Source organism: Drosophila guanche, unplaced genomic scaffold (genome assembly GCF_900245975.1).
Source record: "Drosophila guanche unplaced genomic scaffold, DGUA_6, whole genome shotgun sequence".
Taxonomy (NCBI): Eukaryota; Metazoa; Arthropoda; class Insecta; order Diptera; family Drosophilidae; genus Drosophila; species Drosophila guanche.
Window position 1 is genome coordinate 785,427 of NW_022995753.1, and position 24,681 is coordinate 810,107.

General features: G+C 42.5%; 1 protein-coding gene across 4 annotated transcripts in view; it reads right to left on the bottom strand.

Annotated features, from left to right (window-relative positions):
• LOC117588421 (tyrosine-protein phosphatase 10D) overlaps positions 1-24,220 on the bottom strand; it is a 45,408-nt gene extending 21,188 nt beyond the window's left edge. For 2 of the 4 annotated variants that reach the window (XM_034279697.1, XM_034279695.1), the window contains exons 1-2: positions 24,097-24,220; positions 21,475-21,971 (exon numbers count right to left, since the gene is read on the bottom strand). In XM_034279697.1, the coding sequence (XP_034135588.1) occupies positions 21,475-21,675 (201 nt within the window). In that variant the 5' untranslated portion in view covers positions 21,676-21,971; positions 24,097-24,220. The remainder of the gene's footprint in view (positions 1-21,474; positions 21,972-24,096) is intronic. The other 2 variants (XM_034279698.1, XM_034279696.1) reach the window with 1 other exon arrangement.
• Between the last annotated feature and the right edge of the window lie 461 nt (positions 24,221-24,681).

Genomic DNA, 24,681 nt, shown 5'->3' on the forward strand with positions numbered 1-24,681 from the left:
GTGTGTGTGTCTTGTAGATTGCATAAATTATGCCCCAGCCCCCACACAACACAGCCGAAAAATCAATATTTAATGCCAAGAATGTGAGGAGTTGGAGGAGCAAAATGGAGCAAAGGGGTTTGCTTCTCTGCTTCTGCATAATAATACATTTTGCCACAAACTTTTGCACGTTGTTGTTATGCCATTCTTCCCCTGATGCCCAGCCATGCGTGGACAGGGGCAGGACTTCGGGCCGCAAATGGGGGGGGAATATTATTTGCGCTGTTTGTTTTTTTTTTTTGTTGCATGGGAGTGGTTAACAACAAACATGAAATGACCATTTAAATGAAGCCAACTCATGCAAATGGCATTTGGAATTCGCATAAAGCAACAGTCATCCCGCCCCCACCACTGCCAAATCAATGCAATTCCCATTCCCATTCCCATTCACATCACATCGCAGAGCCATCATTATCTGTGCATTATCCCTGGGTTTATTTCTGCTAGAGAGTGACCAGCAAATGTTGGCAGGGAATAAGGACTAAGCATTGTTAAATGACTCAACACTCGCACATAACTTTGTAAGAAATCATCAAGGACGAGAACATTCATGGCAGAGGCTCGCATTGCACATTTCAAATGAACACCAAAAATCAATCAAATTGGCATTATTCATGGATTTTGTAGATTGCACATCTCTGGGAATTAACCTTAATTGCTCAAGTGCTGTGTGTGCACTTCCGTTTGATGCCTACATCCCAGTCTTTACTTTACCTTTGCCCTTTACCCATGACCCGACCATTGCCTTGGCCATGTCAGAAGTCAGTAACACCGAAGAGAACTCGCATTTGATTAGTTTTCCCCTTGCCCAGTTTCCATTTCATAAATTATATAAATTGGAGCACAAGGATGCAAGGATTACATTTATATTCCATTTTGTAATTGGAATTCTTGCGCTCATTTTGTTCGGCATTTTCTAGTCGCTTCTCTAGTGCCACAACAGAACGAGCTGCATTATAATCTTAATTAGAAATTTGCAGCTGCACCATGCAGCAATTTTAATTAAACGACTTCGAAATGCACTTTGCATTTGCTGCTGTTGCTGTGTGCAACGAAACGTGGCAAGGCCTTAGCCCCAATCCGGCTGAATGAGCTCTCAATGCTTAAAGGATTTAAAGCGAAAGAGAGAGGGCGAGGGCGAGAGCAACATCATGATTTAAAATCCTTCTCGTGACAGATTCGTGCCAAGGCGCCAGAGCCTTTATCATCATCTGCTTTTCAGCGTAGAGCGGGCGAGCGAGCGAACGACCCAAATCCCAAAGTGAATCAATGTTTTGTTTTGTGTTCTTGTTTTTTGCATCTACTAATTTGGTGGTTGCCACCATCGTTGAATATTTGCCCAGAGTTCCAGCTGCGACCATGCGAAATGACTCAAACAAAAGTGTGTCACAATTTTAATTAAAAACTTTATGGCCGCAACAACATTGTTGCAACTTTTATGCCCCCCCCCCCCCCCCCACATGCATAAAAGTTTTTCCAATTCCGACAGTTTTTTATTTTTTTGTATGCATCTTGGAAATGGCTTGACAAAATGGTTACCGCAAGCGGGGCTGGCGACTGGGGTAAATAATGTCAAGAATATATTCCACATATTGGAAAACTCAGCGAAAATATTCGAAGAAAAACTCCATTGAAAAATATGCTGCTAGAATAAATAAAATATAGAAATTGCAAGCTTTTTACCAGCCAACCATGAAAAGGCAACACATTTTTGAGCCACACAAAGCGATGGCATGAAGAGCCAAAATAAACTAAAGAATTGCCAAGAAATCGCAATATAAAGAAAAGACGAGAGAAAACTAGAAGCAACAAAACAAAAGTAAAGTGAATGAAAAAAATGTAGAAAGAAATTTGCAACAAAACTCCAGCCACGCTGCCAAGGGGCCTAAACGGGCAGGGCTAGAGCCAGCCATCCACATTTTGTGTGGTTTGGATACAAATATACTCCTGCCCATCCTACCGGTACAGTGCGGTGTGGCTGGTGGATGGCATAGTGTCTAGCTATAGTGTGTGACAGGCGACGCTTGTGGAAAAGTGTCATAAAAGCTGATTTCTATACTCTTTCCAGTGGGTTTTAGTTGAAGAAATGCTCGTACAAGAGGCTTATATTTGGGCCAGACTTTGCTTAAAAATGCAACCTTAAATCTTTACCACATATTCACTTTGTAAGAATATTTAAATCTTCGAGCTGTTGGCCAAGATGTTTTCTGGTTTCATTACACATTGTTTACATTTTTCGCTCGATTTTTGTGCTCCATTTTTGCGCAGTAGTTTGCCAAAGTCAAACAAAAGGAACAACAAAAGCCTCAACCTGTGCGGTGGGCCATTAATTGAAGTTTGTTGAACCAAAAGCTGTTTACCAACCTCAACACTCAGCCTACCTACCCACCACAAGAGATTCCGACACATTTTCTGCCTTTCAATGTGAATAAAAAAGAAACACATTTCACCTGCCTGACACTTTCTGATGGCTTTCTGCGGCGGATGGAAATGGCTTTCTGTTTGATGATGGCTATACCGATGGCGATGGCGATGGCGATGTCGCTGGCACAGCTCTGATACAAGAGAGTGTAAACAGAGTTGAGGACCAATTTAGTAGAGCAAAAACTACTACCACTTTCCAGTGTTGGAAATGCACAGGGCGAGGGTGAGGGTTGGACGGAAGTGAGTGCAAAAAATGCCTCCATTTCGAGGCAAAAGTTTCCAGTGGGATTTCCTGCAGAAATGCACAACTTTGTTGCACAACTTTTTGGTTTCAGCGCACACACACAGAAAACTTTTCAGCCATTGCCGTGCACTGGCGGTGATTATTTCCCACGTCCAGTGTTGAGTAAGTCAGTGCGAATCAGTGGAAGTTACGTGGAAGCGGCAGAAGCGGCAAACAAGGAGCAGATTTTTGTTTTATTTTCTTAAGAGTTTTATTGGGTAGTTTGGATACTATTTAATGGAGATTTCATGTTCAGACTTAGGGACTGACTGTCTCTCCATCTCTCTCTCTTTCTCTCTTACAGTGTGGCTTAGTAGTTTGGCATGTACTCAGCGCTCTTCCGGTCTGTTTCAGTCTGCTTTTGAGGAATCTCAATGGTGTTTTCTTGCTGTCACTCGCACGAAACTCGAGCCGCTAAATTCCAGTATCCAAAGATACAGATACCAACATAGATATACTTAAGCAGAGAGCAAAAAGAGGGCGCGACATGATGCAATGCATCCAATCCAAGCTCCCATTTGTTGTGTGTCTTCTCCTGCCACTCCCACACTGTCGTCTGCTTTTGTTGTTGCCTATTTTCCATTAATGATGCAATTTGGTGTCATTGTTATAAGCGACAGAAACGACAGAAGCGGCAGCAACTACACGCAACACTGGCAGTGCATTTCCTACTTGTCGACAGGGAGGGACAGGGACAGGGACAGGGACAGGGACAGGGACAGGGAGGGGCCGATGGTGGAAGTTCACTTTGTCATTGCATCAGTTTTCGCTCGAGTTTTCTCTCCTAGTTTCAATGGGGGCTCTGCTTTGCTCTCACGACCCAAAAGTGCTCTTCCAGACAGCAACAATTGCAAACATTTTCAGAGTGATGTTGATGTTGAAATTCAAATTAATTAACATTTTGCAGCAGCCACACAGCAGAGTCCAGGATTTGGCTACAATTTGCATCTGGCAAAATGGCATAAAGGAAGATTAACTGCGCGAAAGCCAAAACATTAAGGGAAAACTAGAGAGAGAGAGAGTGAGAGTTCCTCTTGGAGGGATAATCGGATTAGGAACACTCGGAAATATGCCATTAAAATATACATTTATTCAACAAATATACAATGCAGGCAGCAGCTCCTGAATCCTGTTTTCGTTTCCGTATCCAGCACGTTTTGCACCTGTCCTTGCCACCACCACACCACACCACACCACATCATTTGTTTATCGTTGCCTCAGCTGCACCTCGTGTTCCCATCCGAATTCCCCAGCTTATGTCATCCCCATCATACCCATGGACTTCAGGCTTCACTTGAACAGCCCGAACCAGACACTGCTGATCATGGTGTTAACAAGCAGCGCCATTACGTAGAGCACCCATTGTATGGCCAGCAGCACAGTAATAGACATCAGAGTGAATAATATTTCACCGAAGAAAATAATTATTTGGGAGAACTGCATGGTAGATGATAAAGTCCTTAAATTCGCTTTGTTCGGATTGGAATACTCGATTATTCAAGGCGAAAATGTTCCAGTGAATGTTGCTGATCGTTTGACGAATAAATGACACAAAATACAGCTCTAACTTCTCGCATGTGGATTCTGACTGTGAACACAAAGGGTCTCAACCTTCGCAACTCAAAGTCTATCTCAAACTCCATCTCAACTCAAAGTCTTTATGGATTTTCATCGGGTTTTCTAGCGACACTTGAAGAAGATAAACAGAGTGCAACGGACGTTTCCCAATCGAAGCCACAAATGCAATTTCCGATCTCAATCTCAATGGCAACTCCATTTGCTTGTGAGCATTTTGTCAAAAGATCTCCTCATTTTCCTCTATTTTCTTTTGCAATTTAGTTTTTGTATTCTGTGGCCACTCACACACATATTTCTGTACGGGGTTAAAGCAGGGATTAAAGTGGTTTCGTGGCATTAACAAGGGAAGGATGTCCCAGTCGTGGGAGCCGCAGGGAGGGCAAAAACCAAGACGCCATATTAATGGGAAATGCCATTTCTTTTGGCTTTTGCCACTGGCTATGGGACACCTGTACCACAAGCATACATACGCATACATACGTAGATATATTTATATGTGTATACACTGCTACATCCCTTTCAAGGACATTATGGCGCAGTCCTAGACCCCCTACACTCAACACACACTCTCTCGCTCTCTGTCGCTCCCTTGAACCTCCCTCTCCCTCTTCTGCACACATAAATCAACGTCGTCTGCTTTTGCGTGTTGTGTTTCCTCCTTCTTACTGCCTCATTTTCTGCTCTCTCCCCTCCAACTTTTTCCCCCCGCCACTTTGTTCTATTGTTCTTGTGCTCCAACTTTTTCTTCTGCTGGAAAGCCTTTCCCTTTCTCCCTTTCTCCCTTCCTCCCTTTCTTTTCTCTACACCTACTCATTGCTCTCTCTCTCCCAGGAAAATGATTTTTTTCCCTTCTTTTACTTCCTTTGCTTCCTTTTTGGGCGAATGGAATGCAAATTTGATCAGGACTCTGCCCGCCCGCCTTCGATGGGTGAAAGGACCTTTCATAAATATGCATCAAGACACAGCACGGGCCAGCCCAGCCACACAGCACATGTCCCTCCTCTACTGTGGAGGTGGAAATTTGCAATTTTAATTTGCCTAATTTACTGCGAAAAAATCGCATTCGCAGGCTTAATGTGCAGCTGCTGCTGCTGCTGCATAGTGAAATCAAAGTGCCATTATTCCATTTCCCCTTACTTTCTCGCTTTCTCTCGCTTTTATTATGGTTTTAACCCCGATGAGAACCCGTTCGGGGAAGAGGGGAGTCTTTTGACACCAAAGGGTGTGGAACATATCGTTATTTAATGAATTGATTGAGGAAATGATTGATTGAGGGCGCACACACAAAGGGATTTCGAGTGTGCCCCAAAAAGTAGGCAAGAGAAATGTATGCCAGAACACGAGGAACTTGCCAAAGTCTCACTGGGAGACACACAGAAGATTTGAATTTGTTTTACATCATAAAACTATCTTCTTTCCTTTGTTCCTTATTGCAAAATGAAATGAAATGCATGCGTCCATTCGCTTATGGGAATGTGGTTAATGCATTGGCTAAGACATCGCTCTCTCTCTCTCTCTCTGTCTCTCTCAGTCGAAAGCAGTGAACATCCCAAAAGCCTCCTCCTTAAATGTATTTTGCACAAAATGTCTACCGCGCTGGAGTCAGTTTTCGGCTTGCTATTGCAATTGAATTTGTGGTAAATCTACGTCCAGAGCACAATTTCAAACTCCAGAGAGTGTTTCCCTTACCTCCCCAAGCTGCTGTGCGTGTCTGATGATACTCGTGCATAAGCCAAATGGAAAAGGTATGCACATAATCAGAGTGGAAAATTGAATTAAATGCTGACACAAGTGGAATACTTGAGTGTAGAACTTTCACTTGGCCAAGAATGATATGAATATTCCTCAAATTACACATATTATGTGTCTGTTGGAATGTCAGAAGCAACAAAACTTGCATTCCATTCCGGGCAAACAATGACAGTGGTAGGTGTAAGGCTGCAAGATACCCTCTGCTGCATGAAAACTCACTATCCTGAAGGCTAAGCCACACTGGAAGAGAAAGCTATTTTCTTTATTGTTGCCATATTAATGATCATTGGCTTAGGCACTGCTAAGGATATATATTCCCCCTACAGACTTGTACATGCATTTCGATAGGTGTTGAATATCCTGGTTACATATAACTACATAAACACAGCACTCTTATAGTCTGGCGAGGGTATTCTCCTATCCTTTGGAGTCGGGATTTGTGCAAACAGTTTTTAGCCGCAAATAACACACACACACACACACAAACAGGCACACATGTATGCTATATATAAAGGATATATTTGTTTGTATAGGGAGTGCTTAAAAATGTGTGTGGGTGTGTTTTTGTGTCCTGTAGCCATTTCTGGTTTTTGCTTCCTTGGGCGTTTTTGTACTCTTTGTGTGTGTGAGCTCCCTCGAGGGGGGAATGTTTCTGCAGACCGAGAATGCCCGCCTGAAAGTGAAGCCTGGGCTGTCTGAACAGTAAGCACTCTGCTTTCTCCCTCTCTCCCTTTCCCTCTACTACACACACAAAAAAGAGATGAAAACAACTTTCCTACCATTCGCAATCCCAGGCAGACAAATTCAATTTGTTTTCTCCTACAAAATGTTTCTTTCAAATGCCTGCAAGCCAAGGGGGATGCTTGGCCTGCTGCTGATGGGCGGATGGAGGTGTGGTCGAGAGGGGAAGTTCCTCAACTATGCGGAAAGCTGCACACACACACACGCAAAAATAGGGCCAAGCCAGCATTAAAAAAGAGTACAAAAAAACCAATTCTGAAGGTTTGGCGCACCAATGTCTATATACCCTCGAAGAGTTGTTGTGGTTAACAAATTTGTGCTGCAACAAACTCGCTTTCCGAATAGATTTCGCAGTCAGCAATTGTTTGTCGGACATGCACTTAATGGCTAAGCCACACTGGGAGTGAGAAGTAAAAAGAAAGAGAGGGTGAGAGGCAGCCACGAAAGTCATTGTCATTTTATCTTTTTCTTTACTTACGAATAAAATTATGAAATCATAAATTATTTTGATTATGGTCATAGAAGCATAAGGCTTTTGGGGGTCATTCGAGGGCCAAGAGTTCCATTTATTTTCTTGGCAATTTCTTTAATATTCATCCGATTGCAATGTGTTTCTGCAATTGAAGACATTTAACCATTCTTAATGGAACGTGGCACGCAGGAACGCTGTCGCCTCGCCTTATGGTCTAAGAGATTTTTTGCTCCAACGACACCAGAAAACCGGTGAAACTTTTTCGGGCTCGTAGGCCACAGAAAGGAAGCAGAATTTGGCCAAGATGCAGAATCACAAGAAGCGGAACAGAAACAGAAACAGCAACGAAAAGGAAGTCTTCTCGTCTGGCAACAACAACAACAAAGTGCAGACAACAAAAGGCCAAAAAGTGCGAAGGAGAGAGCACCAAAAAGGAAATGTTTAATAATAAAAAAGCAGGGAACAGGGAAAATCGATATATTTTCGGCATATACACACACACACACACACACACTCACACAAAGAGGGAGCGAGAAAGAGAGGTAAAGCACGAACACACACACACACAGGGCCGAAAAGGCAAACTTCCTGCCGGCGAAAACTTGCGCTTCGCTTCGCTTCGTCCTGCGTCCTGCGTCCTTCTGTGTGTACATACGCAATGTTTGGGGCCACACCAAAACCGATAAGGACAGAGCGGGAACGAACGGGAATGTGGGTGGTGGAAGCAAACAAAAGGCAAAAACACAGAAAGGGAGAGAGAGAGAGCGAGAGACGGATTGGTGGAGAGCAAGGGAGACAGAAAGCTGAAATTGTTGCGCAGTAAATGCCGTTAGATAAAATGTTAGCAAACGCGCGAAATATTTGCATTTCCATGAATGAATCCAAGACGAGGAACAGAAAGAGAGAAAGAATAAAGAGAAAAAAGAAAGAGCGTGGGCCATAGGATATCTGTAGTAGAAAGAGATGGATAATCCCGCCATTCGAGGAAAAATCGTTTTTACTTTCTGATTTTTGTTTTTGTGGGCCTACAATTTTGTGTTCTTCTCCTATTTCCATGTGTGTGTGTCCCATCAATTGACCCACTTGTTACGGAAAAAACAAACAACAACAACAAAAGGAAAACCTCCCCTGCAACCATTGGACTATGCCTTTGCTCTGCCACCTTTGGATGTCCTTTAAAGGACATCCCCCCTTTGCATACAATTTGCATAATTTAACAATCACAAAAAATGAGAACATGCCAAAATAAATGCAACATTTCATGTTTATTTATCAACGAAACAAATTTGACAAGTTAAAATATTAAATTCAGAAAATTCAGCAGACAAAACCGAAGAATGCTGCTGCATGACGCGTTCAACTTACGCAAATGCCACAAAATCAAGGAATCAATTTAAAGTTCATTTTACCATCTTTCAGTCACACCCAATTTACTTTGATTTTGATTGAGTTTGATTAAATTTAAGAATTTCTTTCCTCCATTTTTTCTATTTTGCATTTGGTCAACTGTTGACTGGCTTTTGGAATAAGTTAAATCAAGCGACACTGATGCAATTAAGAGGCCAACCCAACGATGGCTGAGGGCAGGGACCAAAAGGGAAACTGGTAAAATGTGGCAACGGGATGTGCCCCCCAAGGGTCCACGGACAGGAGCGGGCGACAGCGTGACGAGTGAAAGTGGAAAATGAGGAGACACAGCCAGTCATGGATACACCGGTTACGTTTGGACGATGGAGACAGCAGCAATCATGGTCATGGATGGGCAGGATGGGCAGGAATGGAAACTGCATGTAATTGCATGGAAAATTAGCTGTGACACCAACAGGGGGCCGGCCGGGGGCGGTGCCTTTGTGTGTATGTGTGTATGTGTGTGTGTGTGTGTGGGTGTGTGCTTCACGTAGGAGCGGAGGAGCAAACAGTGCAAACAGTTAATGAGGTCCAGTGTCCTGGGTCCTGTGACCAGGCAGAAGCGGGCTGTGGATTCATGCATACTTCAATTTGCTGTGGTCCAACGATCAATAAACATTTCCCTGTCCTCTGCAGACTCATTGGGGAATACATTTCTGTACACTTGGCCGTTCCTTTCAGTTATGGGAACTTTGTACAGACAGTGAAACAAAGTGAAATGAAACGCGTGTATCCTCTCGCTTAGGGGACATTTTTTACATCATTGCATTGAAACGTTTCAGATATCAATGTTCCTCGAACAATAAGTCCAACTTTGAGCTTTCAGGCAATGCAATTTCCTTTCAGTGCATTTTCATCCCACTCCATTTGTCTGTGACGGAAGCGTTGACAAAGATAGCAACACAGAACGAGAGACAATAGGAGAGAGATAGAGAGAGAGAGAGAGAGAGAGAGCCAGGCAGTGAACGGGTGAGGAGTGCAAAGCAGAGAAAGGTAGAAATAAAGGAGAGGCAAATGCAATTTAGGAGCACAATGCCAGAGCAGGCAGGAGTGTAACAGAGACAGAAGCGGAGGGCATTAATGCCTAAGTGCAAGGAGACGACACCCTGCAGCAGGTGTCGTGTACTCTGGCGGCTGCTGCTACTGCTGCTGGCAGGAAATTGCCAGGGAAACTGCCTAACAGCCGATGCGGAAATGGAAATGCGAGAGGGCTTTGCCTTTGCCTTTTCCTCTGCCTCTGCCTCTACTGCTGGCCCATTGTTGCATTTGCATTTGCCTCTGCCGGCTCAAGGCGGTGGCCCTAATGAATGTCAAATGGTTGCCAACGAGTCGCAGTTTCCCTCTCATCTAAAAGTTCGAAGTGCAAATGCGAAAAGTCTGAAAAGTTCAATGGAAACTATGAAAATCGATCGGAAGATGGGTGGATGGGGTTGCAATGGCTGCAACGACGAAAGTTATTTAATTAATTAGTTAACTGGACAAGTTTTTAGCTTTAATTGAATTGAATTGAATTTAGTTTTCACTTAAACTTTTCTACACGAACAAAAAATGTGACACTCTCTGTTTTTGCACTGTACAGGGCAGGGCAGGCTGTAGTTGCCCTAAGTGAAAGGACACACACATGCACAAATTGGAGGGAATCCTCCCATCAATCAGGGCGTATCAACTGGCATCGGGGTGGAGGATTCGTGCAATGATAACAACACTCTTGAAACGACAATCAACAGCCGACAGCCGACAGCCGACATTCGACATTCGAGAATGACAACAACACAGCAGCGGGCAAAGCGAAAAGCGTCATTCGACAATGAGGAGGGCGACAGCTGTCAAAGCAGACGATAAAATCAACGGTAACAACAGCAGCAGCAGCAGCTCCACGAAGGATGAGAGAGAGTCTCAATGGAGTGAGAAGGGAGGAATTGGAGGAGGTAGAAGAAAGTGGAGTTGGAGCGGCAAAAAGGGAAAAAAGAAAACCAGGAAGCAAAATGTATGCCATGTGAAGAGAATTTCTGGGATTTACGATTATGTACATATTATGTACATACATGAAAATATTCTGCTAAAATGGATGAACATCAATTGCACCAACAATAAATTGTGCAACTAGCTTTAATCTTCATTCAAATGCATCAAATCGTACATCGAAAACAGCTCAAACGTACATCAAATGTAAAGCAATTTAAAAGTCTTTCTAGGCAAAAAATATACCCTGGAATGGCTTCGAGTCCGAGGGCTCTTTCAACCACAAACACAACAACAAACAAGCAGCGGGAAAATCCGAGCCAACTGCAAATTTTCCTCTGACCAGCGAGAGCTTTTTCCAGCTCCTGCTGGGGAAAAACCTCTAAAAATTAAGTGGAAATTTCCAGGGGAGGGTGGATGTGGATGCCATCAAAAATTCCAGAGAGAGAGAGAGAGCTAGCTCCCATAACGACAAGAAGCGGCTATGGCTTTGCTTCTCATCATCATCGTCCATCAGTGGCATCTGTGGCGGTGGCGGTGGCAGTACCCAAGGGGGGTACCAAAACAGGGGCTGGCACTCCGAATGGGGTTTGGGGGGGGTTGCCTTTAAACGGATTTCATCACATCTCAAGCTCTCAAGCTTTCGCATCGCATTCAATTTAATTTATCAGGGGCAGAGGCACGAAAGTAAAAGTCTGTGGAAAAAGTCAGGGGAGGGAATAAACGTTCAACCCTTGGAAAAATGGTTTTTCCTGGACGTTTTTCCACCCAGACTGAGAAGCAAATGCAATTAATCATTTTCCTTTTAGCGCTAGCTTTTTCAAAATAAATCTATTTTGAATATGTACACACCAGGGGTTACAGGGAGCACCCAGACTTTGCAGCAGTCAGGGGATTACAAGGGGGACATTTGTTGACAATTAACTGTAACCGATTCGAATTTTTAAAGCCCCGCAGAGCTTACAGCTCTCATAACTCCATTAGGCGTTTAGATAAAAAGAGAAGAAGGGAAACAGAAGCAGCAGCAGCAGCAGCAGCAGCAATTGGTGACCCCGACAACGTCCAAGAACGGCTGCCAGCCAATACACATGTGCGTGTCCTGTCATCTAATTAGGATCATTTGCATATGGACCGCAACATACCGAAACCCAACCCCCATACCCATGCCCATTCATGGCTTTGACCTTCCGACTTTCGACTTTCAACACATTGCACGATGGGTGGCTGGGCATTTCGGTTTTGCGGTCATTGCATCTAATTCTCTTTTGAAAAAGGGTTGCAGCATGATGTTGCAACCCGATATTGCCACTGCACCACTCCCTGTTCCACCACCCTGTTGCAGAGTTTGCTTTAAGAGGGATACGCGTTAAATTGGCATTTGATTGAGTTTGCAATAAAGAAACAAACAAAAACCAACAAAAAATACCAGTGGTAAGGGAGAACTAAACACTTTCAATGGAATTCCGTGATGGAATTCCGAGAGCTCCGCTCAGTCTGGAGAATGGCATAAGCCATTGAGGCCAACGGGGAACGAATAGATCATATGATCTTCTGCGATTCTCTGTCTTTGCTTGATTCACTGAATCTACTCTCAATTGGTGTCTGCCTCGTTCCTCATTTCAATATCTTCCACTAGTTACTCTCTGGTGCGCTGCGCTCTCTTTAATTGCCCTGCACTTTGGTCAGGGCCAATTGATGCTCCACTTAACACCTCAGCGGGGATGGAGAAAGAGGCGGCTAAAGAGTAGAAATTGCATATGAAGAGGCACATAAAAAGCTGGCCAGAGGGGCAGAGAATGAAACAATGATTAACTGTAAATGCATTGAGTGCATAGAAAATGCAAATACATGTGTTTGCTTGTTGTTCTGTTTCTATCTGTCTACCTGTTTCATTCCGCATATGCGGGAGGACAGGGGCAATGATAATGGCAGAATGACATCAAGAGTACCGGCGCCGACAGAGGTGCAGCATGCAGGTTGTAATAGCAGCAGAGCAACGCCAGCCCGCTGCCCCCAGCATAACAGCAGCGCAGAGAGAAGAAACAGCAACAAAAACAAAAACAGAACCTGCTGGCAGTGGCAATGAGCAAAAGCAAAAGCAAAAGGAAAGGAAGAGCAGCAGCAGAGGGAGAACATAACGGCAGAGACTGCAGGCATAGAGGTCCACAAGCTACTGAAAGAGAGCAGAGGCAGCGGCAGAGGGAGAGGCAGCTGCAGAAGCAGAAGCAACTGCAGTGGGAGAGCAGAGGCTGATGGCTGCGGACAGACGTCAACAGCAGCAGTGGGAGAGCCTCAGCAGAGATGTAGACAGCGGGCAGAGCAGTGGCAGAGGGCAGAAGCATTTAAAAAGCGGAAATCAGGCAGACGGCATAAATAAACCGCATTCGCATTTATCGAAGAGCAGCGCAGCACAGCACACACACACACACACACACACAAATGTCTGCAAGTGTATGTATGTGTGGGTGCACGATGTACGGTGTGGGTGCTGGTCTCTGTTGTGTGGCTTAAGTCACAAAGTGCAAAGTGGAATTTAGAGAGAAAGAAACCCCAAGACGAGACATAAAAGCAAAAGGAGGGAGAGAGAGAGAAAGAGGGACAAGAGCTAGACAGTGGGACAGACAGACGTTCGCTCCTAAGCTTTTGCCTGTTGCTAAATGTGAGGTGCTCTCTCTTATATTCTAAAAAGTGCTTCCAGGGGTTAAGGCCGTTGGCTATTGTTGTCGGCTCTGATTTTCTTACTCTTTTTATCTCTAACTCTCTCTCTCTCTCTCTCTCTCTCTCTGTGTGTTTGTCCATGGCAGGAAGATGAAAACCTTCACAGTTCTTAGAACAAATCAATACCAATAAAATATATTTGCAAATGTATAATTTAGTTCCATTCTAAACGGTTCGGAGTGGATATTTTGTTCAGCCTTATGCCTTAGTAGACACTAGTATACATAGATATATAAATAGACATGAATTTAGATCAATATTGAAATGAAACTCACAGCCACAGAAATTCACAATTCCACAACAATTCCCATTTGAAGCACAATCGTCAAGTGTTTGAGTTGTGCCCAAGGGCTGACTGCCTGCTGTGGCTTTTGTCTTCCATTTGACAATAATTCTGAAAGCTGAAAGCTTTGTGCCAACAATGGAAATAGCAAGGAATTTCCTACACTCATTCATAGATTACTTTCATAGACCCTCTGGTACATGTGCTGTTGTTGTAGATGCCAAGTATTTGAAGAGAAATCTACATGCATGCTCCTTCGTCTCCGTCTCCAAGTCTCCCACAAATTCCACTCAAAGTTTTCTCCACCTCTTTCGAGGTTTTCAATCACACAAATAAGCTGGAGAGTTAGGGCTTTAAAGTGCCACGCTCCGCTCCTTCAATTGTACGCACCTGAAATGAAAGGAAAATAAGAGCAACAATTAGTAGGGTCTTTGGATTTGGACTATTTGTGGCCGTACAAGTTGTCCCTAAGCGAACGGATAACTTTATTTCATTCCATTACGTTCTAATTAGCAGTAGATTCGAAATAGCTGTACGAATTTCCCATAACTGAAAGAATACATTGGTCTACAGTGACATAAAATGAGAGAACTATGCGCTACAAGCCGAAGTTGAGTAAGTGAAAGTTCTTTTTGGCGATGCCTCTAATGGAAGCTGTGGATTTTTATTAATTTAGAGCAGAAATGTTAGTCATAAAAGAAGGCATTATCATCATCATCCAACAGCTTAATCGAATGTCATGACCAACTGCAGGCACAAATTGTTATTGCCTCATTATACGTAATCCCCTCCATACAGCCATGGGCTGTACGTGTGTACGTACAGCCACCCTTCTCTTTCTCTCAGTTTTTGTGTAATTGCTCTAAGCATTGATAATGTCATTTGTTGTTCAACATTTAACCCCCAGATGAAACAAAAAAAAACACCCAGAAACAGAAACATAGAAATCCAAGAGCAAAAACTAGAGCATATGAAATATATCTCAATTGTTTCCGCTGGTGGTGGCACCATGGCACCATGGCACCAGGAGCACTACAACACCAGATGGACAGCAATGGGATATGCGGAAGGGGGGGGAATATAAATAAATTAGCATAAACCTGTCCAAAAAGGATATTTGCCTACAAAAATTAGAGAGGGCTTGGCACTGGTGGTCCCGTCTTGTCCCGTCCCATATGGTTTGCCTTTACGATTCCATATTTCTGGCTTTATTTCACTTTTCTCATTTTTCAACAGATGTTTTGAGACTTTTGATATTTGTCTGTTTTGTTTAGTTTTCCTTTCGCTTTTTGTTCGCCTTCTTTGTTATCTCGCTTGTTGTTTGTAGATGTTTCGGGATGGAAAAATGACAATGGACAATGGACATTATTTTGCGCTATCTCGTGTTGACAGGCAATGCCAGGGGCCAATCGAATGCCAATCAATCGATAAAATATAGTAAAGGCCAGCCCCGATCGGAACCATCAACCACCCCCAAAAACGATGGGCATCTTCTGCTTCCTTCCACGGTTTATTTCACCCTTGGGAAAACGGGAAAAGCCAGCCCACCGCCCAGGGGAAAAATGCGTGCCAAAAAAGTGTTAAAAATGCAATCCACCGTCGCGAGGGGAGAAAAATACTCGTGGAGGGCAAAGCCTATAGAAATCTGCTTTGATTTCTTTATAATGGCAGAACATTGCATGTATTTTTCTTCCATTTTCAAACTGGACTTCTAGACCTCTGGAATTGAATTCTTTTTTGTGTGAAAAAAATACATAAAAAATAGCCATAAAATGCTTTTGCAGGACGGACACGCGTCTTTCCTTAATGTGAAATGTGCGATTGAATGGCAACAGAATAATTCATCCGATATCTTCGCATCATTTTATTGGCAAACTGCAGTTCCATGTAATCTGGGAATAGGAGAAAATATGTGTGTGTGTGTGGCAGCAGCATTGGGCGCCACATACCACATCTCCTCAGTGTATGTATGTGGCAGTGGGGAGTTGTCATAAGCTTATTGCAACGTTTAGGCAGCTAGTCGACTGGTAAAGCCGACCCCCCCATGGGGATTAGGGGATGCAATCCCTCTCTTTGCCTCTCTCTCTCACTCTCACTCTCTCGTTCTCTGTCTTTCTGTTGTAGACAACTTGCAGCAAATTCAATTTACAGTCAAGACGAGAGAGTTGACTCTCTCCTACGCAGTGCACTTTAGCACGTAGACTCTTGCCCCTCCCTTGCCATGAAACACGTACTCCAAGCGGGCAGCCAAAGGAGGATAAAAAGATGGGCAAAAGAATGCAAAAGGAAAAGGGGTACAAAAAAATAATGCTGAAAATGTTTATGCCAACAGTTTAAGCCGTATGAAGGTGGGGCAAGGTGTCTATGCAAAATGTTGCCATTTCCATGCTAAACGTTATTTAGCGTCTAGTTACATGCTTGTGCCACACGTGCCGCGGCAACGGCAACGGCAACGGCAATGGGCATCCTTTGGCCGGATTTTCCGGGGCATGGCGCCTCAATTACGCCACCCAAACATAGAGACCTACAGGCTGCATATGATGATTGTGCATACAGAATCCACACACAGCAAGAGGATAATAACTCAACTTCCATCCACACTCTCATCCTCATGGCTTCTTTTGAAGGACTTTACTTCGTTTTGGATAACATATCAAAGCGTTAAACCATTGCTCTTGAGGTCTTGTGGAAAATACTTGAAATTATCAAGGAAAATAATTTACTGTTCATTGAATAAATTGCTAAAAATGTCATTAAGAAAGATCTGTTCTCCAGCTATAAAACAGAAATCCATAAGTAGATCGATCTCTGACTAAATTCTCCCCACCCTTTATACGAGCATTAGCTCCTGCCCATCGTTTGGCTATTACTTTCTTTAGAAGTATCTTCAGAAGATACTTTACTCTCTGTCCATTCGGTTGCTAATTAAATTGATGGACCGTCTGTAGTGGATTAACTTCCTTTCGTGCTCCTTCCTGGGGTAGACAGAGGACAGAGGACCACCAACCCCCGCGTTTCGGTTTCGGTTTTGGATTTGGATTCGAATTCAGATTCGATTGAGTTTAACGTTTTGCTTTTGAGGTTTCCGCATTCCAACTGCAATCCTACCCAAGGTCAATGAAAATTCATGGTGCGCGGTGCGTCGTGAGTGGTGCGTAGTATGTGGGTTCAGGGGATGGATGTAGGAATGAATTGGGACACTTTTTCTACCATGAATGGTGGAACCACCCTAACGCTCGATACGCGTTTGCCGGAAAATAGAAGCAACATTTCGTTTCCCAGCACAAAACTAATAATTAAATCGACAAATGAATTCACACCCTTCTTTGAACGAGAGAAATCAACCAAAAACGCAGAAATTACTAGCCATAGAGGGGTCGGATATCCCTCAGAAAAATGAGAAATTTTATTTTCAAGGCCAATGACATTTGTCATTCACATTCGCATCTCAATTTATCTCCTTGATGAGCTTTGGAAATTTGTCTACAAATGTGAGAAACTGTATAAATCGGAGTATTTTTAGCTATATTTTGGCATCTGATTTTATTGTAATATTTTTTAAGTCATATTTAGTACTGAATAGTTGTTAAATTCCTTTCGCTCTAGTACTCATCATTCCAACAACATTTTTGCCTTCTTTTAGGCCAACAAACACACAGCCAATCAACTGATTCAAAAGCCTGAAACAACATTGCGAGAATTTCTCATCTGTTTGGCAGAGTTGCAGCGACTTCCTGGGGCACCCGCCCACCCGCCCTTTAGCGGGGAGTGTGTGTGTGTGTGTGTGTGTGTAGGGGGGCATGCAACATGGAGCATGCACTGCACACGCACATGCCCTGGGATCTGGGGGCTCTTTCCGTTGCACCGCGGGGCTAAAACAATTTACGACGCGCAGTCAATAAATTTCAATTAGACACAAAAACAACACAAACAGCAACCAGAGTCTGGGGCACCCTTTCTCTGCCTTTCCCGACAGCATTTGCACTCCGTCTTTGTTTTTGTTGCATTTGCATTTCAAAGCACTCATAAAATACCAGAAATCGGAGGATGGGATCGATTTGATACTAGTTTCAAAGGATAGCTACAATATGACAGAAGAAGCTCTCTCATTTCGCTACGCTTTTCTCCTATCACATCCTATCACACAGAATGATTTGTAAGAATTTGTTTTCCTTTTAATTTTCAACAGAAATTTCTCAAGTTTTTAATACATTTTTAGAGGAGTATTAAAAATATTTCAATAGCTATTGAGAAATACTATTTTGAATGGGAGGAATTTTGTAGCCATGGCAAATGTCGTGGATAATCGTGACCGTCTGAGGTCTCTATTTTGTGTATTTGGGGGGTTCAAGTAATTAGTAAACAGACATTTCGTGTTACTTCCCTCCGAAAAGTTTGGCCACATAAAAGTGATGACTTTCATAAAGCAGAGCAAAGAGTATGGGCAAAATGGTGCAATGGTGCAATGGTGCTCACCACCCCTCACGTAATTCATATGGTAGTTTTCCCCTCTGGGGCATAAACCTACCCAAATGGGTGGACTGCTGGAGTATTCGTTCATTGTTCGTTATGATTCATGGCTACTACAGCAGTAAACTAAATATTAATGTCTCCCACACACACACGCAACCGAATATAACGGTATATACACTCATACATACTGTACATACGAATGGTACATAGGTATGTTCATATGTTTAGAAGAGTGAAAAAGTCACCCTAACAGAAGAAGGAAACTCCTCGCTGGAGAAGCATTTGATGTCATTTCATTTCACGTTTCCATTCGTTTCTTCCTTTTTGCTGCTTTCGCAAATCGGACCTGTTTTTTCCACCGCTCTTCAGAGTTGCTTTTGCTGTCGATAACCGATAACTGATCGTGTTTATGATACAGTAGCGTTGCTCTTTACAGGAGTTTTCCCCCTTTTTTGCCAATCAAACTGGCAAATGTTTTCTTTTTTGTGATATGCATGTGGTTTTGCTTTCTTTCCTTTAGCTTGTTGCAATTTGATGTTGCATTTCCGGCATTTGCTGGCAGCATCTTGTTGCCGTTTGATGTTTTTGATGCAGCCAGAGGGAGAGAGAGAGTGGCCCTGTGCTCCGTGGAAAGTCATCAACAAATTTGTTGTCGAGAGATACTATTTTTAGAGGATTTTCTGCAACGATCTGGCAAACACTCAAACCGATATGTTCGTCTGGGGAGAGGATGTGAGACTTCCATGGGTTTCAAAGCTGCATTTGTATTGCATTCTTTGCATCGTTATTTGAGTCTGCTTCGAACCTCATGGACTTCTTTTAAAGATTGCTTTCAAGTTCCATTCACTTTTGATTCACACAATGACGCATTCAATCTACGATTGGTGCCACTCAAAACTGAATTATTGATTCACATAATGATACAATTAGTCATTCCAGAAGAGCTTTTATTCTCAACTTCATTTTGTTCAGGGGCACCTCCGGTACAGGGTTGCATTTGATTGTTCAATCGGTTGCGCCACTGTTGCGCATTCTTTCGATTGTAAGGGAAAAACCCTTCATTGTTTCTGTTGTCGAACGAAAAATTAATTATGTTCCCCTTCATTCTTGCCTGCTCTCTCCATTTCGCATTCTTCCCACCATTTCTTACCCCTTCCCAGCACTCTTTCTCCTTTTTTCTTAAATTCATCAGAGAGATTTCTGTTACGGTTGTGCCACGTGCCACCACGCAGAATGACACGAAATGGGTGTGGTGTGGCACTTGGGGTCTTATCTGCAACTGTGGCATCTGCAGATTTTTGCCCCTGCATTTAATTGCCACAGCATGGGTGGGGCGTCCCCATGTCAGCCTTGCTGCAATGATAATTGTTTTTCTTTAAGCCTCATTTTACGCTTCATTTACGGGTGGATTTTCTGTTGGCGTTTTACCATGGAATCTGATTGGACATTTGTACTTTTTCGGGCAAAATTTAAGGTATTTGGTAACACAATTCGATGGAGATGTTTATCTAACAATTTACCAAAAACATAACTACGAAAATTGTAGAACTTTATTTAGTGTGAATATATTTCTTCCTTCAGTTTTGAGCGGAAAATCATCTAAAGAATTTCCAACTAAAATTGAATGATTATGAACAGATTTACATCGTTTCACATTTTTGCCAAACAACGTTTAAAGGTCAACGTTTAAAAGGAATGCAAGCCCTGAAGGTGTACAACGATCAATGGTTGTGTGTGTGGGTACTCCCTCCCCCATTAATAGAGAAAACTACTCCAAGACGTGACTTTTCCCGAGTACATTTTTTTCCGCAACTAATACATTTTTTATGCATGTGACTTAATGTCGGAATATTCAAGAGAAATAAATAAACAACTAAAGCAAAAAACTAGCACATGGGAATGGCAATAGAGTGGCGGATGCCTCCCTTGGATCGAAAATGAAATGGAAATCGATTCCCATTGGCAACAGGTATCGGCGTAAAAAAGGGTGTGGGTGTGACGTTACACGTCAGTGATTTTGTCAACAAAAAAGTGGAATCTTTGCATGCCAAGCCCTGACCAACCTACGATCGGATCTCATATTCCACTGATGTATGTTTACGAATAGGAGGAGGAGGGTATTCATTCATCGTGTACGATGGCTCTCCCCCCTACTGTAAACAATGAGAATAGTTTCCCCCACATCGCAACAAATTTTGAAACGTGCATAACGAGTATCCAATTGAGAAATGCATTTTCTTAATGGGGGAAAAACAGCAAACATTTCATCGATACAACACGAAAAACAATTGGAGAGTTCACTGGATAATACTATGGATGATATTTCCAACAGAATTTATACCATCCAGCATGTACTAGAGGACTATAGAGGACTTCCAGCTGCCAATCAGATTTCATTGAAAAACTCTAAGCTAAGTCAGATGGATTTAAAGAAGTTGTGGGAGATTTTATGGCACCTCACGAGACTACTCTCTTTATTGAAGTTCATAAATTTGGGATCTTGAATTGCTGCGAAGAATCTCTATTCGCCGGGTGGAAACTCAGTTAGGGATAGGTTTCTTTTTGGGGTTTCCTTGGATCCACGAATCCATACATACATACATCAGTTATGCTGTTTATTCTCTTTCTCTCTCTCTCTCTCTGTCTGTCATGTCGCTCCTTCTCTTCTTCCGCTGCTTCAGACGAGTGTGAGAGAATGCAAGAATGCTGATAAATGTCTCTCTCTCTGGCTCCCCTGTCTCACTGTCTTCAAGGCCAACGCAAAAGCTTTGATGCGGATATGCGGATGCGGGTGTGTGAGTGAGCGAGAAACCAAAAACACGATGCGAAATAATTGAATTTAATTAACATGGGAAGCAGAGACACAAAGAGACACAGCGAAGCAAAAGAATAGAGCAGCAGAAATCGCCTCAGCAGTAGCAGTGATTTCCACACCAAGAGGGTGGAAGGGAGAGCGGAATAAACCTGCACCACTCCACTTTCATATGTAGATAACTGTTAGTTTGTGTTAAACACACAATGTTTGTTTTTGGTTCTTAAAAAAGTTGAAAGTTAATTAAATAAATGTATTATGTGATATGTAAATCCTTAGAAAACGAAACACGTTTAGCATTCCCCGAATACTGATCGTAAAAAAAAAGCAAAAAGATTTCAACAAAGATTGAGAATGAGAGTGGTTTGTGTTTCTGAAGCATTTTAGGTATAAATAACTTAGAAATCCAACAAAAATATGCGGAAATGAGAAACAATTTAATATTTTGCCATATTTTCTAGTGCGTACAAATTATTTCTGTAGATTTGTTGACGAATTCTCTCTTTCTGCAATCGTACTGTATGTCTTACCTGAATGATAAATGCTGCCAGAAATGCTAAACTCCATAGCCATAAATGTTGTTCAACGGCTTTTCTTGTTGTTGTTGTTGTTGTTGCTTCTGCTGTTGTTGCACGTCGATGTTTCTGCTGCTGCTGCTGCTGTTGTTTTTGGGTTGTTTTTTGCCTTTTGAGTCGAATTCTAGTTGTTGCTTTGCTTAGCTGGTACAACATTTTGTGGCCGTTGTTGTGGCTTTTTGTTGCTGCTGCTGCTGTCTGTCGCCTCTCTTCTGTGTGTGTGGCTCTCTCTCTCTCTCTCACTCGGTAGCTGGTAGCTGTTTGTTGCTGTGGTTTTTGTTTACTCTCTGAATTGTCTCGTTTCTTAGTTTTTTTCAATTTTTGGCAGTTTCAGCAAGAGTTTAGTTTTTACTTTTATTAAATGCATTATTTAAGGAATTTTAGTCGTTTTAGGTTGATTTTAAGTTTTAAATTGGTCGAAGCTCGACGGCTTTTTGGGGGGGGGGATCTGTCTGCAAAAGAGAAGCTTGCAATGAGGTAATGGTAAGGGGAGAGCGCGAGAGCAAAAGAGAGAGAGCAAAAAACAGACTTCAAGCTGAGCTTTGGGTACGGTTGCGCCGCCGCAGACGAATCTCTCTCTCTCTCTCTCTGTCTGCCAAGCTTATGATCAGATGTCTCATTCACTCTCTCTTTGGATTTTATAGAACCCCCTCCACCCTCGTTTTGCCCACAGAAATAGTTGCTAATGGAAGTGCACGCACCATCCCATTCTTCCAACTCAGCACCACCCTTCTCCGAGCAACAACTTAAATCTCCGGCTGACGTCAGCGAAAGCTTTGCCTTTATGAAATATTTAAATGCAAAATAAAAGGAAACACACACAAGTATACAATATATAAAATAAACAAATATTTAAAACACTAAAAGCAAAAACCAGTTTTGCAAGGGTATACACTTTGCAGAGCCAAAGAGGGTTATATGATTTTAAGCAAAAGCTTGGATCTGGGACGAAATCTGAAGATCTGAACAATCGAAAGACTTGTATTTATGGAGCTAAAAAACTCTTCTTATGTAAGCTAATTTCATTTTGCTTTCTAGACCTCACATTTAAATGTCCAATTGGTTGTTTTGGGTGACAAGCATTAAATATTCCCCTGTTTTATTTGACCTAGATCGTATGATCTGTGCAGAGTATCTTCGTCTTCGGTTTACCTCAAATTCAGGTCTTTTCCTTTGCTTCGTGGCCTAGGGTCGTGTTTAGCTTTTTTTTTAGTGGTTGTTGTCGCCATGCTAAAAAAAACAAACAACAACAAAAAGACCTTCAACTTAAGTTTTCTGTTGAGAGCCAACACAGCGAGAGAGAGAGAGAGCAGCATGAGATGGCATTGCCAGAGGTGGAAGATTGCATTGATTACGGCACTGATTGATCTTTGGGATCTTTACTGGGGAGCCATAAAGCGAAGAGAGAGAGAGAGAGAGCTGCCGAAAGCCAGAGCATTGTTCAGCTATGAAGCGCAGTAAAAAACAACAATAAAAATCTACCTAAAAAAGCTCATTAAAACAAAACAAAAATTTAAACAAGCTTTAACTGTGTGCTCTCTCTGTCTCTCTATGCACCCATGGTGCATATTATGTGTTTTACATGAGATACTAATGTTCCAATGGAACCCTAACTATGCCTTTTCTTAGAGGCGTATCCATAAGGCAACGGATTCTGCAATGGGTTCTCCCAAACCGCTGGCTCTTTCTTCTCCTCTCTTTGCTTGCTGGCATCACAACCTGAATGTGGGACAGGCAGAACCGGAGGAGACAGACAAGTTTCTGCATGTTTCCATGTACCATATTTATGGATTATTTATCATTCATAAAAAGTTCATGGATTGTGCTTTCGGCATTTCTTCAATTACCAAAAACCAACAACAGCCAAGAGACACAGGAAGTGGAGAAATTTTCATTCAAATTTAAGCACACAGACACATACACACGCACGCACACACAACTAATGAGAAACACAGTGGCAGGCAGAGTGAATGAGAGGCGTAGAGAGAGAAAATTGCTAAAAACGCGCTGCTTGTGGGTGAGAAGGTGTGCAAGAGGATGAGGATGGATGCTGGGCAAATGGCAGTGAGAGTGGATGAGGTGAGGTCGGTCAAAGAGGGGGGCGGGGAGGGCGGGGTTGGGCGCGAGAGAAAGCAACGGCATGCCAAAAAACGACTGCCGACGCCGTTTGCCGCCGGGTTGCGTAGGTGTCGCTGCTTCTGTTATTGTTGCTGCTGCTGCTATGCTATTGCCCGCGGCTACGACGCACTGTGGAACGCACACACACACACACACCAGTCTGAACCAGAAAAAAAAGAAAACAACTCTCAATTTCTGCTTTTACTTTAAGCTTAATTCAGCGTTTCGTTTCTTATATTTTCCAATGCACAACAACCAGCAGCAACAAAAATATGATTCATGTATTAACGGACCAAAAGACCAGGTTGTCTTAACCCTCTCGTGACATGCTGGGGTTCAACAAACACACACTTTAATATCATTAGTTGACCAAAATCGTTTGTACATTTTTGCGTTCAAACATTTCTGTTGTAAACCGTTGCCCCGCTGAAGAAGAAAACAACAACAAAAAAGACGTACCACACGAACACACAACGCAACGCGCGCGCCTTAAACATACACCACCGCATAAACACGAAAAAACAGAGACACCCGACCGACAGCCGACAGAATGAACACGAATACAACTACAACACACGTTCGTTCGTTTCAAAGTCAAAATCAGTGTGGCCGCGGAACTATCGACAAAATATATAAGGTCAGACCTTCAAACATATACCAAACTATGCCGTTTCATTTTACAAATATACCGTATATATACTGTAGTCTTAAATCATATTCCTCGATTTGGATGTTCTATTTAATATTACTAGCTAGTTAGTAGGCTCTGCGCTAAAACAATAATTTAAGCCAACTTATCAATCAATTATCCACAAGAATGTCTAGTTTTCAAAACATCCTGAAAAGTATTAACACTGGAATAATAGTTTAATCTGATTGAAGAATAATCCTTTTTATTGGATTGTATACCTTCAGACCTTATGACATTACTACTACACATTTTCTACATACCAATAACATATTTAGCAGAATATCGAAACATTTAACAGAATATTTGAAGGATATAATGTCTAATGTTTAAGATTAAAGATAAATCTAATTAAA